The sequence below is a fragment of the Vulpes vulpes genome, chromosome 1, assembly GCF_048418805.1.
Source record: "Vulpes vulpes isolate BD-2025 chromosome 1, VulVul3, whole genome shotgun sequence".
Lineage (NCBI taxonomy): Eukaryota > Metazoa > Chordata > Mammalia > Carnivora > Canidae > Vulpes > Vulpes vulpes.
Window position 1 is genome coordinate 14223617 of NC_132780.1, and position 20915 is coordinate 14244531.

At 57.8% G+C, this 20915-nt stretch overlaps 1 protein-coding gene across 7 annotated transcripts; it reads right to left on the reverse strand.

The window, feature by feature from the left end:
• Nucleotides 1-1734: 1734 nt before the first annotated feature.
• On the reverse strand, nucleotides 1735-13934 carry MEIS3 (Meis homeobox 3). Of its 7 annotated transcripts, none has more exons than XM_026013879.2 (13): nucleotides 13677-13934; nucleotides 11623-11804; nucleotides 11278-11437; nucleotides 11126-11176; nucleotides 10061-10111; nucleotides 9730-9828; nucleotides 6612-6723; nucleotides 6277-6425; nucleotides 5451-5527; nucleotides 5172-5230; nucleotides 4980-5063; nucleotides 4314-4376; nucleotides 1735-2213 (listed from the first exon to the last, which is right to left on the reverse strand). In XM_026013879.2, exons 1-12 carry the CDS (start codon nucleotides 13686-13688, stop codon nucleotides 4327-4329), a joined length of 1086 nt encoding a protein of 361 aa, XP_025869664.1. In that variant the 5' UTR covers nucleotides 13689-13934; the 3' UTR covers nucleotides 1735-2213; nucleotides 4314-4326. The 7 variants fall into 7 exon arrangements, with proteins under 7 accessions (XP_025869664.1, XP_072611770.1, XP_025869662.1 ...); XM_072755669.1 differs by having other exon boundaries at nucleotides 4980-5058; nucleotides 9730-9879; XM_026013877.2 differs by having other exon boundaries at nucleotides 9730-9879.
• Between the last annotated feature and the right edge of the window lie 6981 nt (nucleotides 13935-20915).

Here is a 20915-nt window from a genome sequence, read left to right on the forward strand (position 1 = left end):
GGGATGGAGTCCCACATCAGGCTTCGCACAAGGAGCCTGCTTCTCCCTCTGCCTGGGTCTCTGCCTCTCTCTGTGTGTCTCTCATGAATAAATAAATACAATCTTTAAAATAAGTAAAGCATGCGCTCATTTGCTGGGCCACTTGCGGGGTGGACCTGGAGATACCTGTGGCCGGAGTGAATGAGACTCAACTGCACTCTTTGCCCTCCACCTGTGGTTCCCTGGGCACCTGCTGCACACCGGGTGCTGGCGGGGCTGAGGTTCAACCCGATAATGAAACAGGCAAATGATTGGCCAAGAGAATTGGGGGAGTGGGGGGAGATGTTAAAATGGGGCGACCCCAGGCAGCAGCTGGAAGGGGGGTGCTTTGGTTTGGCTGCTCCTGCATCCTTGCACAGCTGGGACGGAGACCAGAGAGGGGGACTGTGCTATTTTACACAAGCAAGGGTCCAAATCCAACTCAGTTTGCACCAAGCTCCACGGCGTCTTGGGAACAAAACAGCAAAATTGTCAGTTCTTGAAGTTGGCAGCAGCTGAGGTTCCTGTGAGGGCGGTTTGATCTCTGTGCACCTTTTTGGCGAGGGTGAAGGCCTCTGTGGTTCACAGGCCTAACTGGGCCTCAGTTTCCCTGTTTGCATTATGAGGGTCCAGAGGCTGCTGTATCTTAGGAGGTGAGCGTGTGAGGGGTGCCTGCGTGGCCCAGTGGGTGGAGCCTAGACTCTTTTTTTTTTTTTTTTTGGAGCCTAGACTCTTAATTTGGCTCAGGTCAGGGTCTCAGTGTCCTCAGGTGGAGCCCCACACAGGCTCACTGCAGGTGTCTGTCCCTTCTTCCCCCTCTCCCTCTGACCTGCTGGTTCCCCCACCACTCAGACACATGCTCTAATAAAATCTTAACAGAAAAAAAAAAAAAAAAGATGAGTATGTGAGTGAGTGGTGTTTGGAGGTGGGCTCTGCGGGTCTCACGTTTCTAGGCTCAGATTTGCTCAGTCCAAGGGAGTATCACAGAGCTGGATGGGGGCAAAGCAAGAATTTGAACCCAGGCAGCTTGGGCTGGAGTCTAGGTTCATGACTTCCCTGCAGTCCAGCCTGTTGGCCACGCATGAGTGTTTCCAAGGACAGCCCTGGGTAACTGTGTTTATGCCCCATGGGACGGATGAAGAAAGTCATCTGTGAGCCACAGTGTGGGAGATTGATGCAGAAGTGACCCCGGCTCTTGTGCTTTGAGTTTGCAGGCCCCTCCCCGCCCTGTAAGGGGTGGAGTCTATGTCTCCTCCCTTGAATCTGGGCTGGCCTTGAAATCTGTGGCCAAGAGAACGCAGCAGAAATAACTGGTGTCAGACCTGAGCTGCCTTCTGTGCTTTCTTGGGGTCCAACCGAGCCTCTGTGTGAATAAACTGGACAGTCCGCTTGTCAAGGTCACTCCTGCTGCCCCTGGGGCCGGCCAGCAGAGCCCCCATGCTGACCCATCTCTGGCCACAGATACACAAACAGAGCCCTGTTGAAATCACAAGAACCGCCCAGCAGAGCCTCGTATACCAACCCATAAAATAATGAGCTAGGTGGCGTAGGTGGCGTTTTGAACCACAAAGCTTTGCGGTGGTTTGTTACACAGCCGTGGCCGATTGATACTGTGTGTCGGAAGAGCGTGGGGGTAAAGAGTATCTAATTAATATTATAATTGGTAATTCATGAGCTTCAAATTGATGAGAATTGGAATCTCGAAAGAGAAAGAACTCAGGTCGGTGGCTTTTTTGTTTTTAAGACTTTATCATTAAAAAAAAAAAGTAGAAGACGTCAGTGAAGGGAGGTAGGGGGAGAGAAGGGCAGGGAGTGGGCTAGGAGGACCAGGGGACCTCTCCCAAATGTCGGATCCGGCTGACCCTCCTTCCCTGACCTCCCCAGCCCACCGCCAGTCTCTTCTGCAGCCTGGAGGTGGGGGACCCCCAGCCACCATCTTCTGAAGACCCAGGCCCAGGAGCTCAGGTTGGGTTCCAGGCAGAGGTGAGGGCAGAAGCAGGGTGCAGGGCCTGGAGGCCTTGTCTTTGTCCTTGAGAGACCCTCAAATGGGTGCTCAGGCCCCCATGTCCCGGCAGGGCCCCAGGGAGGTAGGCATTGCATTCGGGGGGCCTTAGGAGGTGGGGTCCTGAAGTCGGGAACCAGGTGGGGACCGGAACGAGGTGTGAGCCTGGTGGTCACAGTCCGGATGCTGGGGTCTGTGGAGAGGGGACGAGAGGCCAAGTCAGGAAGTGTGGAGGGACCTGGCCCCACGGCACAGTTAAGACCAAGGAAGAGAAAAGAAGACAAGGAGAGAGACTGAGAACCCCCTCCACCTCTTCTGATCCCTGAGGTCCCCTGGCACTCAGACCAGGCCACACCTGTCCTGGATTGGCCAGGGCAGAGCTGAGACCCCCACTGACCTGCCGGGCCCTGAACAAACATGTCCATCTCTCCTTCCCAGGCTCCTGCCCTCGTGCCCCTGGGTGCCCAAGCCCTCCTAGGTCTCTGCTCCCATCTCCCAGACTTTCTGTTGGCCCTGAGTTCATTATTCACCCACCCAGCCTGCTGGCGCCAGCTCAGCTTGGTCCTCCTTCCCCCTCATGCAGTGGTGACAGGGGCAGGGGGGCGGTCTCATAGCTGTGAGGTTGCTAAGCGCACTGGCCTTTGCATATACTATTCCCTCCTCTCCCGCCTCACTCCTTCCATTCTCCTGGTCTCGGCTCCAAAGTCCCCTCTTCCAAGACATTTTCCCTAAACCTTCCATCCTGGGTCTGATGCCCACTCTGGGCTCCTCCAGTCCCTGAGTTCCTTCATCCCAGCTCTGCCTACATTGGGTCATCACTGTCCAAAGACAGGTCTGTCTCCCCCACTGGACAGTGAGCCCCGTGAGGGCAGGGCTGGGTTGTCATGGTCACTGCTATGTTCCCAGCACAGGGCAGGCACAGAAGTGCTCAGGGAATGTGCATTAAATGAATGAAAGAATGAAGAGGTGCCAAACTAAAGACTCTGGACTTCATCTAGAGGGCATAAGGGAGCCACAGAAGAGCTTTAATCCAAAGGGACTCAAGATCTGATTTGCGTTTTAGAAATTCCAGGCAGGGATCCCCGGGTGGCACAGCGGTTTGGCGCCTGCCTTTGGCCCAGGGCGCGATCCTGGAGACCTGGGATCGAATCCCACGTCGGGCTCCCGGTGCATGGAGCCTGCTTCTCCCTCTGCCTGTGTCTCTGCCTCTCTCTCACTCTCTGTGACTATCATAAATAAATAAAAATTAAAAAAAAAAATTAAAAAAAAAAAAAAAAAAAAAAGAAATTCCAGGCAGCCTCTCAACCCTGGGCCTTTGCACAGGCTATTCCCTCGGCTTTTCTGAACTGAGTGAACCTGTACAAGTGACCTCTTCTTTCTATGCATCAGTTTTCTCATCTGTAACATGAAAATAATAATTTCTCCCTCTTGGGGTTTTTATGAAGACTGAGAAGATGCTCTAAAGTTTTAAGACCTGGGGGAGTAAATGAATGTACCCTACTACCTTGCCCCTCACTTCTACCCAATGGACTCATATTTATCCTTCAAGGCCCAAAACAGAAGTCACTTCCTCTATGAAGTCTTTCCTGATATCTCAGAGATAGATGATGTCTCCCTCCTCTGAACAAGCTGTGTTTTATTGTTTCAGCTGTTGCTCTGGACTGTCATTCCTTTCTGATGTCCATTTCCTCAAAAGCCCAAATCTTCTCAAGACCAGGACCCTCCCTGACTATGGTCAGGATATCGAATGAGGGTTTAATATAAGTTGGAGATGTATGAATGGATAGATGTGGGGATGATTGGGTGGGTAGGTAGATGGGTGACAGTATGGTAGGTGGACATATTAGTGGGTGGAGGTAAGTGGATGAGTGGGTTGATGCATTTTCTGATGGATGACAAGTGGTAGATGGATGCATGGATGGCTCATGGGTAGGTGGGTAGTAAGTGAATGTGTAGTTAAGTGGGTGGATGTGTGGGTGGGCAGATCAGTATAGAGGTGGATGGATGAATGGGTAGGTGGGTAGATAGATTAATGGATAGTGAGTAGATATATGTTTGGATGGATAGTGGGTAGATGGATGATTGATGGGTGGATAAATATATAGACAAATGGATGAGCTGATTGATGGATGGATGGATCATCTTCCCATGAAGCCTTGGAGAACCCTCAGTTCAGGGACCCATGCTGATCCTGCTCTGGAGGGGCCCAATGTTGGAATCTGGAGGTCTTACCAAAGTTTGGTTGAGAGCTGCACAACCCCTAACCCAGAATCTCTAGACATTGGACACTCACACTTGTCCTGAATCTATAGATAATGCCACTCTCCTTCTAGGTTCAAACTCATCCCCATCGACCCTGGAAGACAAGAGAGGAGGGTTGTGGTTCTTCACCAGACATCCCCATATGCCCTTCCCACCTGCTCCTTCCCCAGGGAATCCCTCTATCAGGACACACTGAGTCATCATTTAAGAAAGTACTAGTCCTGGGATGCCTGGGTGCTCAGTCGATTGAGCGATTGAGCTACGGATTCTTGATTTCAGTTCAGGTCATGATCTCAGGGTCGTGAGATCAAGCTCTCCATCTGGCTCTGCACTCAATGCAGGGTCTGTTTTTTTCCTACCCCCTGCTGCTCCCTTCCCCTACTCCTCCCACTCATGTGCACAGGGGTGCCCTTGCTCACCCTCGCATGCCTGCACTCTCTAAAATAAAGTATTTTTTAAAAAGGTACTAGTCCTTTAAGGAAAAGTAGAGCCTTCTAATGGATGGGCAGACCTGGAAGGAGCAAACTCAGCTCGGAAAAAGTGGGCATCAGGAAATCTACGATCACCTCTCCAGCTCCACAGTTATGCAAGTGAATTACTGTATTACTCATGCACTTAATCCCAGAAGGTGGAACCTTCATTTGGAGGCGGGGCCTGGCGTGTTGGGGCGTGGCTTAGCTAAGGGGCGGGGCCTTACCTGGAGGCCTGACAGTCATGTGTGGCTGAGCTTCCGTGTAGCCCCCCATGGGTTGGCCCTCTGGGCTGAAGGCTGCACTCTGCCCTGGCAGGGAGGTGGAGGGGTGCAGGCTGAGACCCTGGATAGGCGGGTCCCAGCGTTGATACGTCCCCGGAGAGCATTAGGCCCTCTCTCCCCAGCTTCTCCCTGTACCTGTGCGGTTGGATTGATCGATCATTGGTTGCACGATGCGTCTCCGGGCGTTAATGAACCTGGGAGAGGGTTATGGAAATAAAAGGAAGGTGTAAGAGGAAGTAGGGGAGAGGCAGAAATGAACACACGTAGACACCTGGAAGGAGAGGACCGGGATGGGGCGGGGGCCGGAGAGGCTCCCAGGGCCTCGGGAGCCTCCTTCAGCACCGCGGACAGCGCCCGGCCTCCCGCCCGGGGCTGGGGGCTCGGCGACCTGCGCAAGCCTCCCGTGCTGCTCACCAGTTGTTGACCTGCAGGATGGTGAGCCCCGTGTCCTGCGCCAGCTGTTTCTTCTGCTCCTCCGAGGGGTACGGGTGCTGTGGCCACCAGCAAGAATCACCCTGCCTGCCCAGCCTGCCACCTGAGCCCCAAGGCCTGGCCCCGTGGGGATGGTGAGCCTAGGCTGGAGCAGGGCCTGGAGAGCCAGCTCGTCTGAGCCGCTCCAGGCTCCCCCAGGGCCCAGTGGAGGGAAGTGGAGCCAAGCTTCGGGCAATTATGCCTGTGGGCGCCCCCGCCTCTTCCAGCAATTAGATGCTAATTGACCAGCTTCATTAGGGAGACCGAAGCTCAGGGTGGGGGCTCGGAGACTTGGAAAAGAGGCAAAACCCAGCATGGGCCCTCTCTGAGTCTCCGTCAGGGTCCTGGTCTGTGCGTGTCTCTCGTTGTCCCTGTCCCTGTCCCTTTGTGACTCCACGACTCCCTGACTCTCTTCCTGTCTGTATCTTCCCCGCTCTCCCCCCGAGGCAGCGCGGTGCACTGGTTAGGGCTAAACTGCCTGCATCTGCACCCACTTCTGACTAGGAGACCACTAGGCTCCTCACCTACTCCTCACAGCCCCATCCATCAGGCTCTGTTTGGTGATGACTGATGGGGGGCAGGATTGGGTGAGTTTCGAGCCTTTAGAAGCACCACAGGTTGCACTCACAGATGCTCTCCCCCTTGAGATTCACCCTCAATACCCCGCCCCCGTGCCTCAGTCTCCCATCTCTGGGTCTCGGCCTCTGTGCAGCCATCCTTTTCCTTCGCACCCTATGCCCACCCTGCATCTGGGCCCCAGGGCTCTCACCGAGAGGTGCTGAAACAACCAGGCTCTCATGATATTGGTAGCCACCTTGGGGAAGATCCCCCTCTTCTTATTCCGCCGCCGCTCCTGGTCCAGCTCTTCATCCTCTCCCCCAGAACTCGGAGAGGCCACACTTGTGTCTAGTCCGTCTCCTGAGGGGGGAAAGGCATGCTGTGCTTGTGGGCAGTGAGGGAAGAGGCCAGGGGGACACAGAACCCTCCCCCAAGAGAGCGCTCCACACTCCAGTCATCCTCGTGCCTCTGGAAATACTACTTGCTGTCTAACTTCAATCCTCAGACCGACCTCCACATTTCCCCTTCACCTCCCAGGCTTCTTACCTTGGTCGCTGGAGTTGTCCCCACTCTGGGAGGCGAGGCCCCCACTGGATGGACCCGGGGTCCCCAAATGTACAGATCCGCTGTCCTCATGGTCTCTAATCCATGCATTATTCTGGAAAACAAGAGCTGGAGGTCAGTGCCAAGGCTTGGGGGCACTAGATAGCACAGTGGCTGAGGCCGTGGGCTCTGGAGATGGGACCCCTGAGGGTAACGCCTGTCCCTGCCTCTTTCCTAGCTGTGTGACCTTGGGCAATGTGCTTCGCTTCTCTGTGCCTGTTTTCTCAACTGGAAAACAGAGGACAACACAACAGAGCGTGGTAAGGGCTCAGTGAGCTGGTTTACATCAAAGGCACAAAGCTTTGGGGGACCTGGGTGGCTCAGTAGTGTAGCGTCTGCCTTTGGCTCAGGTGGCAATCCCGGGGTCCTGGGATCGAGTCCCGCATTGGGCTCTCTCCAGGAAACCTGCTTCTCCCTCTGCCTGTGTCTGTGTCTCTCATGAATAAATAAAGTAAAATCTTTAAAAAAAAAAAAAAAACAACAACAACCAAAAAGCGCAAACTTTCGATCCTGGGTTTCGGCACAAAAAAGAAAAGAAAAGAAAAGAAAGGCGCATTGTAATTGTCCAGTAAAGATGTGCTTATACGGGTCCACGGCAACTTATCTGAAATCCTTGGGGGCCAGCAGTGTTGCAGAATTCAGAACTTTACACATATTTATTTATTTTTATTATTTATTTATGATAGTCACACACAGAGAGAGAGAGAGAGAGAGGCAGAGACACAGGCAGAGGGAGAAGCAGGCTCCATGCACCGGGAGCCCGACGTGGGATTCGATCCCGGGTCTCCAGGATCGCGCCCTGGGCCAAAGGCAGGCGCTAAACCGCTGCGCCACCCAGGGATCCCTATTTATTTTTAGAAGTAATCTCAAGCTCACGACCCTGAAGATCAAGAGTCACCTGGTCTATGGATGGAGCCAGCTATAGACAGTAAATCCCTGCTCCCGCGCGCCTCGAAGTTCATAACACCCCCAGCGGGGGCCGGGGCTTAACCTCGTCATCGAACTCATTAACATTTCTGCAGCAAAATGGATGAATATTTAACTGAGTGGAATAAATAAAGGCTATAAATAGCCTCTCATTAGTTCGGGTCAGACTTTGCTGCCAAATGAGTTTGCACTAAACTTCTAGGGGATAAAACACAACTTTCACTTTTCAGAGATGGGGGGTGGGTCTCTGAATTGCAGATGGACGAAGGGGGGGCAGTTCGGGTTGAGCTTTCTTTAGTCCAAACTCTGATACATTTTGAGGAACTTGACAATGCATCGGATCTGCTGGCCCAGGGCCCAGCTCTGTGTCCTAGGGAGGCTGCCCCCCCCCCCCCCGCCCCAGAGACTGCATCAACATCTCTTTGTCATTTGGTTAAAGGATCAGTTCAATTATTGAGAGGCAGACCCAGTACCCCACCGGCCCTGCTGACTGCCCTCCACCCTGCCAGCCCTGCCCAAAATGGCCCACGGCCGGGTGCTGCATCATCTGTGTCCTGCAGGGGCAGAGCTAGAGATGCCAAAGCTCAGAGAAGGCTTCTCCAGATGTGGTATGTCTGTGTGGAATTGTGTGTGTGAGTGCATGGTGGACGGATGTGCAAACTGAAGGCTCCTGAGCTTGGCTGCCACCGTCACCTCCGGCTGCTCCCCATCAGTGTGCCTGATGCTGTCTTGAGACTGCTGTGTGGTGCATGTCAGGGGGCTTGTGCCTGTGTCCGAGATGGCATGGTTGTCCCCAGAGAAGAGGTGGCTGTGGCATGATTGAGAGTTACATGCGTGGAGCTGAGACACACGATGGGACTGATACGTAGTTGTGTCCCCTTTGAGATGGCCAAGTGGCTGTGTGGGCCACGTTTTTCTAAGTTCGTGGCTGTTGTTTGAGGGGTTGGCTGTCCTCTTTTTTTTTTTTTTTTTTTTTTTATGGCTGTCCTCTTTGTGAGACAGTGTGTGTGGTTATCGCACAGGAGGCTTTGTGACTCCATCGGGCTGGACCATTGCCATGGGTGTGTATGGGAGGCCGGGTGATGATACGGAGCACGGCTATGTCTCTGAGTGGGGGCTCTAGTGGAGCATGTGCAGACTACGGGGCACATGTGGGCCAGAGGGTCCCTGTGGCTGCTGTGTGCAGCATGCCTGAGTCTATGTGCAGTACAACCGCGTGCCTGTGTCTGGGTGCAGGTGTCATGTTGTATCATTGCTGTGTGTGCTGGTAGCATGACCACCATGTGAGGGTGGCCCTGTTTAGGATCTGTGCTGCTGGGATGCCTGGATGGTCAGTGATTGAGCATCTGCCTTTGGCTTAGGTCATGATCCTGGGGTCCCGGGATTGAGTCCTGCATCGAGCTCCCTGCAGGGAGCCTGCTTCTCCCTCTGCCTGTGTCTCTGCCTCTCTGTGTGTCTCTCATGAATAAATATATACAATCTTAAAAAAAAAATACAGGATCTGCGCTGCTGTTTATGGGATTGTCAACAAAACTCATCCATCTGCCTCTGGGGCTTGGGCTGCTGGGTGGCATGGTGCATGTGCCCGGGGCTGCAGTCCAGCTGTGATGTGGGGAGGGTGCCGCTTGTATGCGTGCGTGGAGGCCTGGGTCTGAGTGTGGCCGTGTCTGAGTTTGTGTGGCAGGATCTGGGGCCGCTTGGCTCCATTTCCCTCCATGTGGTTGTTGTGCGGCTGGATGTGCTCTACAAGCATGGGTCTCAGTCAGGTGATGTGCTGTGTGACGCTGTTACGCGGCTGGGATGTGTGTGTTTGAGTGTGTGGTACGTGCTGTTGTCTAGCTGTGAGTGAGAATGGCCGTCAGTGAGTTGTGTAGCTGTGTCTGACGCTGTGTGGGTGTAGCTGAGTCTATGGGAGTGTGTATGTGTGTGTGTGTGCGTGCGCACGCGCACTGCCATCCAGCTGTGTTCCGGTCTGTGTAGCTGTGGCATCGCTGGCGTGTGCCCTGTGCTCACCCATGTCTGGCTGTGGGTGCCTGAGGCTGGGGGCGCGTGTGCTCCTTCAGGCGGTAGCCCGGCTATGTCTGCTCAGGGCTTTGGTCATGGGGTGATGCCTGGCGCCCCATCCCTGACCCACCTGATCTGGGAGGCTGGGGCAGGAGGGCGGGTAGTCCTCGAGGTCCTCCCTGCAGCCGCCATCCCGATCCTCGATGACCAGGTCGATGGGCATCTTTCCCTTGAGGCAGGTGATGTAGCGGTGACAGAAGTTGTCGCACAGGTCGTGGACCTGAGGGGGCACCGGGGTACTGGGGGGGCCACCCGGGGGCCAGGGCTGGGGTGTACAGGGGTGGGGGCAGCATTCTGCTCCAGCTCCAGTGGGCAGAGAGCCTGAAGGAGGGGTGGAAGGGGTGAGAAGGGGAGGGATGGGGGGGCAGGCGAGGGTGGGAGGGGAAGTGAGAAGCACTCACCTTCTCCAGCTCCAGCAGGTGGAAGCGGAGCACCTGAATGGCCTGTATCATCTGAAAACAGAGATGGAGATGGGAAGAGACAGAGGAGGGGAGGAGGGAGGGGCAGAGGGAAGGAGAGAGAGGGAGAAGGACAAGAGGAGGAGGAGGGAGGGGAGGAGGGAGGTTGGGGAGGAGGGAAGGAAAGAAAGAGAAAGAGGGTGAAGGACAAGGGGAAGAGAAGGTGAGAGGAGAGGGAGGAAGGGAAAGAGTGAGTTAGAATGACAAAGACAGAGGACAGAGAGGCAGAGAGGGACAGAAGGGGGGGCGCAGAGAGCAACAGAGAACAGAGACCCAGAATTAAGGGAAGATGGAACGTGAGAGGGTCAGAGACAAAGAAAGAGAAGCAAGAGGTGGAAGAGACAGGAAATCCTTTTGATCCGTTGCATGAAGTCCCGCTATAATACCCCATCTTAGCCCCCTGCCCCCTGCTCCATGTTCCACTTTGACTGTAAACTACATTTCCCAGAGCCCTTTGCCAAATGGCTCAGCCAATAGGAAGCCCCGGCGGGAGCCAGAAAGCAAAAGAAAGGGAGAAGTGGGGGTATTTCTCCTTCCCTGTCCCTCTCCTCTGTCCTCTCCCCTCTGCAGCCCTATTCCTGCACTCGTCCCCGCACCCATCCCGGCGTGGGCTCGGTTGTCCTGGCTGAAGCACAGCTAAATGCCTACTGAGTCCCTGGTCTGTGCCAGGCGCTGTTCTAAGTGCCAGACTCCTGTTAGCTCATTTTATCCTCACACCAGCCCTACGAGACAGGAATCTCTCCTAGCTACAGAGGAGGAAACTGAGGCACGGGGAGATGCAGCTCCGTGTCCTGGGTCACAGAACTAGTGAGTGGCAGAGCTCGGATTGGAAGCCAGGCCATCCATCCCCGTTCTCAAGCTCTTGGCTAGACTCACTGCAAATGGGCAACAATGATGGCTGTTTGAAAAAGAGTGTTAGGTGACCTCTCTACAGGTGACCACAACCAACCCCAGGGCCTTGGAGGAGGGGACAGGAGGAAGGGGCATTGGGGAGGGTGCAGGTCTCACCAGATTGTCCAGCTCTGGGTTGGAAGAGAAGAGAGGCCTCTCAGAGCGGACCTGGGAGAAAGAGAGAATCCAGGGAGGGCGCGTCCCGTCTCCTGCCCACCCCTGCTCACTGCCCGCCCCCCCCAGCACACACAGCAGAGGGGGGTGCCCACCTGCTTGGCAAAGGCAGCGATGTCCTCATTGAAGGAATCAGAGGAGCACACGTCACCGCCTGGAGGTGCGCCCACCCCAGCCCCGGCCCCGTCGCGGGGCGAGCACGTGGCCAGTTCGCATTTCTCAAAGACCAGGGCCAGCAGTGGGAAGAGCGGGTGTCTGGGGGAAGCAGGAGAGAAGGTTCATGAGGGGAGGGAGGGGATGTGCGGAGTGTGGGGCACCTGGGGGGGAGGGACAGAAGACCCAGAGGAAGACATGGAGAGACCAAGACAGAGCAAGAAAAGTCAGAGAAAGGAGCCCGCATCCCAAGACCCCACGGAGCCTTCAGTCCTGCCCCGACTCACCCATAGATCTCATCCTTCTCTCTCCTCAGGCCATCACTGTCCAAGCCCGGGGGCTGGGGTTGGGGAGGCCGGTGGGGGCCATAGGGCCCCGGGGCTCTCGGTGCCGAGGCCACTGCCTCTGAGAAGCCAGCCAGGGCTGCGGTGCTGTCCACGATGCCTGGGTAGTGGGGCAGCTCATCATACTGGGGGGAGGCGAGAGGGGGAGAGCCCCAAGGAGGCATCAGGAGAGCTCCCTACCCTGGCACCCAGGAGAGGCCCCTCCCTGCCCCCAGAACCAGCCCTTCCATTCTCCGTGTCTGAGCCTTGCCAGCTTTGGACCTCAGACGTCCCATGGGGCTGGGGTGGAGCTGAAGGCCCTGTCCCAGGGTCTTCTCTTATACGCCTGGCCTGTGAAGAATGTCCCCTCCCAGATTCTCGATGTGTGGGCAGAAGGGTCCAGAGGAGAGAGATGACCCAGATCTCAGGTCTAAGGGTCGGGGTGGGTGGGAGTCAGGGATCAGCTGATGTAACTCCCAGCTCCTTCCGGAGCCAGGAGGGGAGGGAGGAGGTGAGCATGGGGAGAGAGACTAGGAGCAAGATGCAAGAGAGAGACACAGGGGAGGACAGAGAGGATGGAGGAGAGAAGATACAGGAGAGAGAGAGAGAGAGAGAGAGGCTCACTCATGGACACTTACCACAACAGCAGCACATCATTTATGCATAAATGTATGTCTACACTGTCCACCCCAACTTCAATTTCATCTCATAGTTATCACATATGCACATCTGAGTGTGCCTTAACAACCTGTCACACGCCCCTTGCCATGTGAATGCACCCCCCCACACACACAGAGCCAAACACCAGACGCAGCAATGAAGGAATGAGTGGGTGAATGAATGAATGAATGAATGACGTCTTTAGTGCAAGCGTGAATGAATGACGGAGGGAGGCATTTAGCGCATGCGTGAATGGATGAATGAATGAATGAATGAATGAATGAATGAAGGAGGCATTCCGCACAGCGCCTGGCACACATTCCACAAACACTTGTTGAACCAAAGCATAAACCTGCACGACCGCAGAAACCCACTTGTGCAATCGGCCCAGAGCGAAGCGCTGTCATCACACAAGCACGCAGGCTGGGGAGGCCGGGGGACCTTAAGGCACCCAGGCCAAACCCTGTCCCTGCGCTTCGAAACGGCTCAGAGAAGCAGAGACTCCAACAGAAGGACGCAGGCATCTGTTGGATGCCTGGCCCCGGGACCCAGGGCTCCGTGTGTGTGTGTGGTGTGTGTGTGTGTGTGTGTGTGTCCCTCTCTCCGTGTCTTTCTCTTCCTCCTCTCCTAACTTCTCCTGAGCCCCAAAGTTGAATCCAACATTTCCGCGCCATGCCTCGCACCTCCTAAGACGGGCAATGGGGTCCTGACATCCTGCCACGTCCCCACCCCCGGCACCCCCAAAGGTGCATACTCACCTCCTCGCCTCGTCTCCTGCTCTCCCCATCCTCAGAACCAAAGAAGACAGAACCTCTGGCCCCGCCTGGTGAGACACCCCCTCCCCCAGCACTGTCCCCACCCCTAACCCTCAGGAGGACTTGGAACAAAAGTAGACCGGAGGGGAGGACTGGGGAGGGCAGAAGGGGAAAGTGGGTGGCAGAAAGGACCCGGCATGGAGCAGGAGACCCAGGGGCAGGGGAGACCCAGGGTGGGGGGGCCCAGAGAGAGGAGACCCAGGGGTGGAGAGAGGAGGAGACCCTGGCAGGAGAGAGGGGGGACCGGAGCAGAGCCAGGGGAGAGCCAGAGCAGAGAGAGGAGGAGACACCAGGGTGGAGAGTGGGGGAGACCCGGAGCAAAAACAGGGGAGACCCGGGGACAGAGAGAGGAGACTCCGGCAGGAGAGAGGGGGAGACCCCAGCCCGAAGGAGGGGGAGACCCGGAGCAGAGACACGGGAGACCCAGGGTGGAGAGAAGGGGAGACCCGGAGCAGAGACACGGGAGACCCGGGGGCAGAGAGAGGGAGGGAGGCAGAGAGAGACGGAGGAGGGGGCGGGACGGGTGCGCGGCCCCAGACCTACCCTCCGGGCCATGGGCTGATGCCGGCGGCAGCTCCCGGGTCCCTCCAGGGCCTGGCCGGCGGGGCGGGCGCAGCCCGGGGCAGCGGCCCCCGACGGGCCGCGGTGCGGACGCCAGGGGGTGGGGCGGGAGACCGGGGGCCCGGCCCCCCCACCCCCGCCGCCGTCAGTGGCCGGCGCCCGGCAGCGCGGAGGCTGCGCGCATGGACCCCCGGCGCCCTCCCCCCGCGGGGGTCACGGCGAGGGGCTCATGCCGGCGGGGGCAGGGGTGAGCGGGGGCGCGGGCCCCCGGTCCCTCCCCGCCCCCACCCCCGCCCCGGGTCCCGGGAGGATCGGAGCGGCCCGAGGCCGAGGACCGGGAGACGGGGAGGGGGGCGGCGGGGCGCGGGCGGGGGCGCGGGCGGGGGCGCGGGCGGCGGGCCGGAGGGCTGCGGGCGGCTGGGCGGCTCGGTGTCTCCCCGCCTCCCGGTCTCTCCCGGTCTCTCCCGGTCTCTCCCTCTCTCTGTGGTCACATCCGGAAGTTCCACATCGAGATGCTTAACCCGCTGTCCGCCGGTGGCTGGGCCGCGGGCGGGGCGGGCGGGGCGCGCGGCCCTCCCCTCCCCTCCCCTCCCTCCTCCCTCCCCTCCCCTCCCCTCCCCTCCCCTCCCCTCCCTCCTCCCTCCCCTCCGCCTCTCCCTCCCCCCACCCCCAGCGCCGCCGCCCTCGGGGCGGCCTTTGTGTCGGGGTCTCCCCGGGTCCCCACCCCGGCCCCCCGCCCCCCGCCCCCCGCCCCCCGCGCGGGCCTCCCCGCCGCCGCCACAGGTCTCCGCCCGCCCGCCCGGCCCCGCTGCCCGGCTCCGCGTCCCCGCTCCCTTCCTCTCCATGCCCTTCCCTCTTTGTCTCTCTCTCTTGGTCTCTGTCCGTCTGTCTCTAGGAGACGAGCACACAGAGGAGAGAACTGGAGGCTGGGAGTAACCAGACCCCTATTTTAGTTTCTCTTCTTGCTCTGGGCCCCCTAACTTCTCTCCCCCAGGAGCCGAGGATGCTCTGTGCCTGGTCTGAAGCCATCTGCGTGTGCGCGCGCGTGTCTGGCTTGTCTGGTTGTGGGGCGATGCCGGGGATGTGCTATGCTCTGGGGCCCGGCGTGTGTTTGCAGGGTTGTTGGTGTCTCTGAAGATGGGGAGTATCGGGGGTGAGTGTCCGCCTGACTGTACACACACAGTCTGGGCCTCGCGTGTCAGAATGTCAGCCCGTGCCTGGCGTGTGTATGTGCACGTGCACGTGCACGTGCGTGGTTGGCCTGGAGGCATCCCTGTGTCCCCCTGCCCGGTTTCCACCCCCCGCCCCGCCTCTTACAAGGGTCTCCGGGGCTCTCTGTGCAGTTTGTGGAACCTCCAGAGCTGAGGGTAAATCATGTGCCTGCTCCCGCATCTGTCGGAGGGCAGGTCGGCGGTTGTTATCTGGGTCCTGGAGGATCTGGGACCCACACGGCCTTTGCAGCTAGTGTTCTAGTGAGATAGAAGAGGGTTCTGCGACAAAAATTACTATGGAGCGCCGACTGTGTGCTGGGTGCCGTCCTGCAGACCGAGGGGGGAAGCAAGACAAACTTCCTGGCCTCCTGGCACTTGCATTCAGTTGGGGATGGTCGGGGAGGGAGTAGACCAGTAAGTAAATGTGTAAGTGTAAAACAATGCCTGGAGGTGACAAGTGCTCCGAAGCAGAGCACAACGGGAACAGAGATGATGATATAAGCTGGACAGTGAAGGCCCTCACAGGAGGTGACATCTGAGCAGAGACCTGAAGAAGGTGAGGGAGGGAGCCAGGTGGATGGTCGAAGGAAGACCCTTGTGGGAAGCAGAGGAATAGCAGGTGCAAAGGCCCTGGGGCAGGAATGTACCTGGAGTGTTGGAGGAACTGAGAGGAGGTCAGCCAGAGCAGAGGGCAGGTGGGAGAAGAGAGACACTGGGATTCATTGTCTCACTAGCTTTTTCCAGATTAGGGGTCTTTATCCTCTGGTGTCCTCAAATTCCTGAGGGGATGTGCAAATGTGTGTCAGAAGGCCCAGCAACTTCCTGAAATCGCAATGATGGGCTCTTGCAGGGAAATGACCCCTTGTTTTCATCCTCTGGACCCCCAGGAGTTTACCTTCACTCCTGAGAGACCTGGCCAGAGAGAAACGAGACAGAGATCGAGAAGGAAGGGGGCTGGGACGAGATCCAGGAAGAGGGGGACAGAGTTGGGGGCCAGAGATCCAGGGGGGGACAGAGACCCAGAGAGAGGGAGTCAGTGAGACAGGGGCGGAGGCAGCGTGCCCACCCCTGCTGGGCTCGCTAAGGATATTTTTATGACCCTCATAAACAGCTCTGCTCTGCGGCAACCTGCCTCTCCGTCCTCTGCTCCCGCGGAAACTTGCCCACCGCCAGGGTGAGCCAGGGGAGCTGCAGCAGGAGGGATTGCGTGAGGACGGCAGCAGCACTTCCCGCTGGGAGAGGGCCAGCGAGCGGGAGCAGAGGCTGTGAGGAGGCCCGCAGCCCTGCTCCGCCCCACCCCAGGAAGGTCTCCACCTCCCCAACCCGGGGCTCAGCCTCACCCCAAAACACCCCCCACCCCACCTCTCTGGCTCTCTGTCCCTGACTATCCTTGGAACCTCCCAGGCCCACCGACCCCCAGCGCCCCCAGCCTGACTGTCCCTCGGTGTCCCCCACCCAGGCACCAAGGTTCCAGACCCCTCTCAGCACCTCTTCTCTCTCAGCCTGTCTCCCCATCTACTGGACAATGGGCTTGGGGGCGGCAGGACCCTGGGGACCTTGGCCGACTCTGGGGGCCTCTGTGTCAGGGACACTGCCCCTAAAGCCCTCCGGAGCAACTGTCCCTTGGGCGACGCTGGCCCTTTAAGGAAGGCGGAAGGGAAGGGGGCCCAGAGAGCCTTTAATCACTGCCACACACCCCGCCCCCCAGATAGGGGTTTTGGAGCAGAAAATTAATTTAAATCACTTTTTAATTAAAGATGCAAAGCTCTTCTGTCTGCTACCCCCTCCCCGGCCCCCCGCCCACTGCCTTCAGTTGAGGTTCAGGGTGGGAGGGCTGGGGGTCCGGGCCCAGGCTCCCTTTCCATCTTGGGGGTTATGCTGAGGCTCCCCCCTCCCCCCTTTCAATTCTGAAAACAAGAAGTGTGGCCTGATGTGACAGTCCCAGTGGGGAGCATGTAGACAGAAGGCAAGAGGCCACCGTCTTCACTGGGGTGGGGCGTCCCAGTGAGGCCAGGGGGGCGGGGAGCCAGGCAAAAACAGTGCTGGGAAGAGTCGGGAAGCAGCGGGGGACAGAGACAGCAGTCATCTTTGCCATTGCTCTGAGCTCCGAGGACGCTGCACCCCCGAACCGGGAGGAGGGCCTTGAGTCCTGGGCATAAATCTTTTTAATTAAAGAGAGGAGTGAAATGTTGGCAAGGGGAACATAGGAGTGTCTGGAAAACTGGTGGAAGGAGGGGCGAGGGGGCCTGCAGTTTTCTCACTACCACGCCCCCAGCCTGCCTGTAGGTCTACACACACACACACACACACACACACACACACACACACACACACCCCAGTCCCATCTGTCTCAGACCTCAGCCCTCCTCCGCGGAGCTGCCTCCCTTAAGTGGTCCTTGGACCCTCGGAGGCTGTGTCCCAGGGGAGGGAGACAGTGGGGTCCAGGCCTGGAGCCTTGGGGGTGTGGCCCACACTTGCTGACCCCATATGGCCGCATCTCCTGCTGATCCCGTGTGGCCCCAGCTCCCAGGGTGCTGTTTGGATGCCTGGGTCCAAGCATTCGGGAGTGTGCATGTCTCTTTCTCACTGGGGGTGTGTGGCTCTGATGGACCCAGACCCCCAGGTGAGCCTGGGAGGGTGTCACCTTCCAGCCCTACCCCATCAAACCCTCCAAGAGTAGACCTGGGGGACCTCCAGCTTCCCCCCCAACACTGGTCCATCCCCACCCTTGTCTGCCTACCACTCGGCAGCCTGGGAGGACCCTCAGCTCAGCTGTCTCTGGGGCTTCACCCACCAGACGGCTGTGATCCCCAGGACCCCCAGCCATCCCAGAGATCAGCCCTCAATGGACAGAGTGACCAAGGAGCTGCTCAGGGGTCCCCCCCCCCCCCCCGGTCTTCAGTCATGGTGCCACAAGCTCTCTGCCTCAGTTTCCCCTATGTCCCCAGTTCGGCGTTGGTGTCTCCATCTCTCACTCCATCTTCACTCCTAGACTCTCTGTCAGGATCTGTATCTTTGCTCAGGGGTGGGGATGAAGGGGCCCCAAAAGAAGGCTCTGTCTTGGGTGTGTGTCCGTCTGTCTGTCTCACACGTCTCTCTTCTTGTCTGTCTCTGTGGGTCCTTTTCTCTGGCGGGTCTCTGGGTCCCTCCCTCCCCCTAGCTCATCTCTCTCTCTGTCTCTGGGGACTGCTGTCTCTCAGTCTCTGTGTCTCTCCCCCCTTCTTTTCCCATCCTCCTGCCTCCCTGTCTCCCCCTCGCCCCCCAGCGCCCTGCCCAGGGCCTTCAAAGACACATCGCCCCAATGTTCAGTGCCTCCCCTGCCTGGCTCCGGGAGAGGGAAACATTTATCTTGGCGGGGACCCCCCCTCCCCGCGCCCACCCCTCCGCCCGCCTCCCGGGCCCATCCATCACCCGGGCTGGCGACTCCAGCGGCTCATTTGTCACTGCCGCCCGCCGCCCCGCCAAGCAATCATACCATTAGCCATGGCTCGGCAGAGGCCACCGGGAGGACCGGCCTGACCCGGGCGGGGGAGGGGCGCTGACCGGGGCTCCCACCCCCCACCCCCCACCCCACTCCCGGCTTCCTGAACCTTCCCTCCTTTTCCTTCCAATGGGCTTTCCTCTGCCAGCGTCTCCCCAGCCTCCGCCTTCTGGGTCTCATCTCTGCTCTTCCCTCCCCCTCCTCGCCCTCCTCCCCTCCTCCCTCCCCCTCCTCCCCCTCCTCCTCCTCTCCCTCCCTGGTTCCTCTCTCCGCACAGCCCCCTATCTTGAGTGTGTCCGTCTGTCCACTTGTCTGTCTCTTGTGTGTCTCTCTCTCCATCTTTTCCTGTCTCTGTCTCTCTTTGTCTGGATGGAAGCCGGCTTTGACCCCGGGCACCGTCCCCGCCCCATCTCTCCCTGTCTCTCTCTCCATCTCCCTGGGCGCCGCATCTTAGTCTCTGGGTTCCCCTCTCTCAGTCTAATTTTCTGTCTCCTTGGGTCTTTGTCTCTGCTTTGTTCTGTGCGCCCCCCACCCCTCCGTTCTGTTCCTCTTCCCCTCCAGCCCTGTGGTCCCTCCTCTGCTGACCCCACCTGCCCCTTCCGATCCATCATCCCTGACATTTCCTTCCCTCCACCTCCTGGGGAGAAGATTGCAGACAGAGGGCAGGGGAGTCAGGAGGCCAACTGCAGTGAGGCGGGGCGGGGGTGGCCAGAGAGCCAGTGCCTTGGGAGACACTGAGGCCCCAGAAGCCCTCCCCTTCTGGCTCCTGCCCTGAGTGCTGGGAAGGTGGCCCAGATTTGTCCTTCAGGGGGACAGCAGGATGCCCAGGGGGTGCCTGGAGCCAGCCCTTCCTTGCTCCCTGGAGGGACGCCGCGCCTCCCTTTGTGGTGCTCATGCATTCTCCCACTGGCCCAGGGAGGGGGGAGGGCCCTATGGGCTGCGGGTGCCCCACTCCTGTCCCAGGGGCCCAGCAGCATCTCCCCCACTTGGCACCTGCCACCCTCCAGGGATGCGCTCTCCGGCCAAAGCAGGAAGTGCTGGGAGCCGAGCCCTAGGAGGAGGCCTCCTCATCAGCTGCCCCAAGTTAGTGGATAAACACCCCAATTTCCTCACCCTGAGGTTGGGCATCTCAGCGAGGATCCTGCACCACCCTTGAGTGGTCCCAGCGGGGTTGAGACACTGTTGCCCGTAGAGGTGACCTGCCAGGGTGTCAACACACCCTTAATGCTTTCCTGCCCCCTCAGTGCGTCCTGGTATCACCTCCCAAATAAGCCACAAATAATCACCCATCCTTGCCTTGGGCCGGCCTCTGTGGAGCCCAGCCAGACCAGTGGCCAGGCAGGGACACGGGGGACAGGCAAAGAGAGTGGGCAAGCGGAGGAGAGGTCCCCTGTGAATCACATCTGTCCACTAGGCTATGGCGCCCAGCCTAGATGTCGCTGTGAAGGTGTTTCTCAGATGACATGAATATTTAGGGGATCCCTGGGTGGCTCAGCAGTTTGACACCTGCCTTCGGCCCAGGGCATGGTCCTGGAGTCCCGTGGTCGGGTCCCGCGTCGGGCTCCCTGCGTAGGGTCTGATTCTCCTTGTGCCTGTGTCTGTCTCTGCCTCTCTCTGTGTGTTTCTCATGAATAAATAGATAAAATCTTTTAAAAAAAAGATTAATATTTAAATCAGTTGACTTTAAACAGATAATTCTCCGTGGGGTGGGCCTCGCCCAATCAGTTGAAAGGCCTTTAGAGAAAAAGACCAAAGTCACCCCCCTCCCACTCCTACACCCCTACCCCCCACCCCCCACCCCCAGAAGGAGGGAAATCTACCTCCAGACTGCCTTCCACCTGCAGCTTCAACAGCACCGCTTCGCCCTGGGGCTCCAGCCTGCTGGCCTGCCCTGCAGACTTTGGACTCGCCAGCCCTCACAATCCCATGAGCCTATTCTTTAAAATAAATCTACCTATCGATCCATCTATCCATCCTATTGGTTCTATTTCTCTGGAGAAGCCTCACTAACGTACCTCCCATGTCAACGATGCTGTGAGCCTGTGAGACGTGGCAAAGAAACAAGAAAGAACATAAGAGTTCAAGACGTGGCACCCACCCGCTGATGAACGGACAGACAAAATGTGGTATATTTGTGCAATGGAATATTATTTATCCATAAAGAGGAATGAAGTATGGATGCCAGGTACCACATGGATGGACGTTGAAAACACTGTGCGAAGTGTAAGAAGCCAAGAAGCCACATATTGTAGGATTCCAAGCGTAGGAAATGTCCAAAATAGGCAAATCCATAGAGACAGGAAGTGGATTAGTGGTCACCAGGGCTGGGGGAGGGAAAGCGGGGAGTGACTGCTCACAGGTATGGGGTCTCCTGTTGGGGCCATGGGAAAATTCTGGAAGCAGACAGTGCTGATTGTTACACAGCATCATGGATGCACTAAATGCCAGTGAATCGTGCACTTGAAAATAGTTAAAATGGTGAATGTTATATTATGTGTATTTTATCACAATTAAAAAAAGAAACGAGGG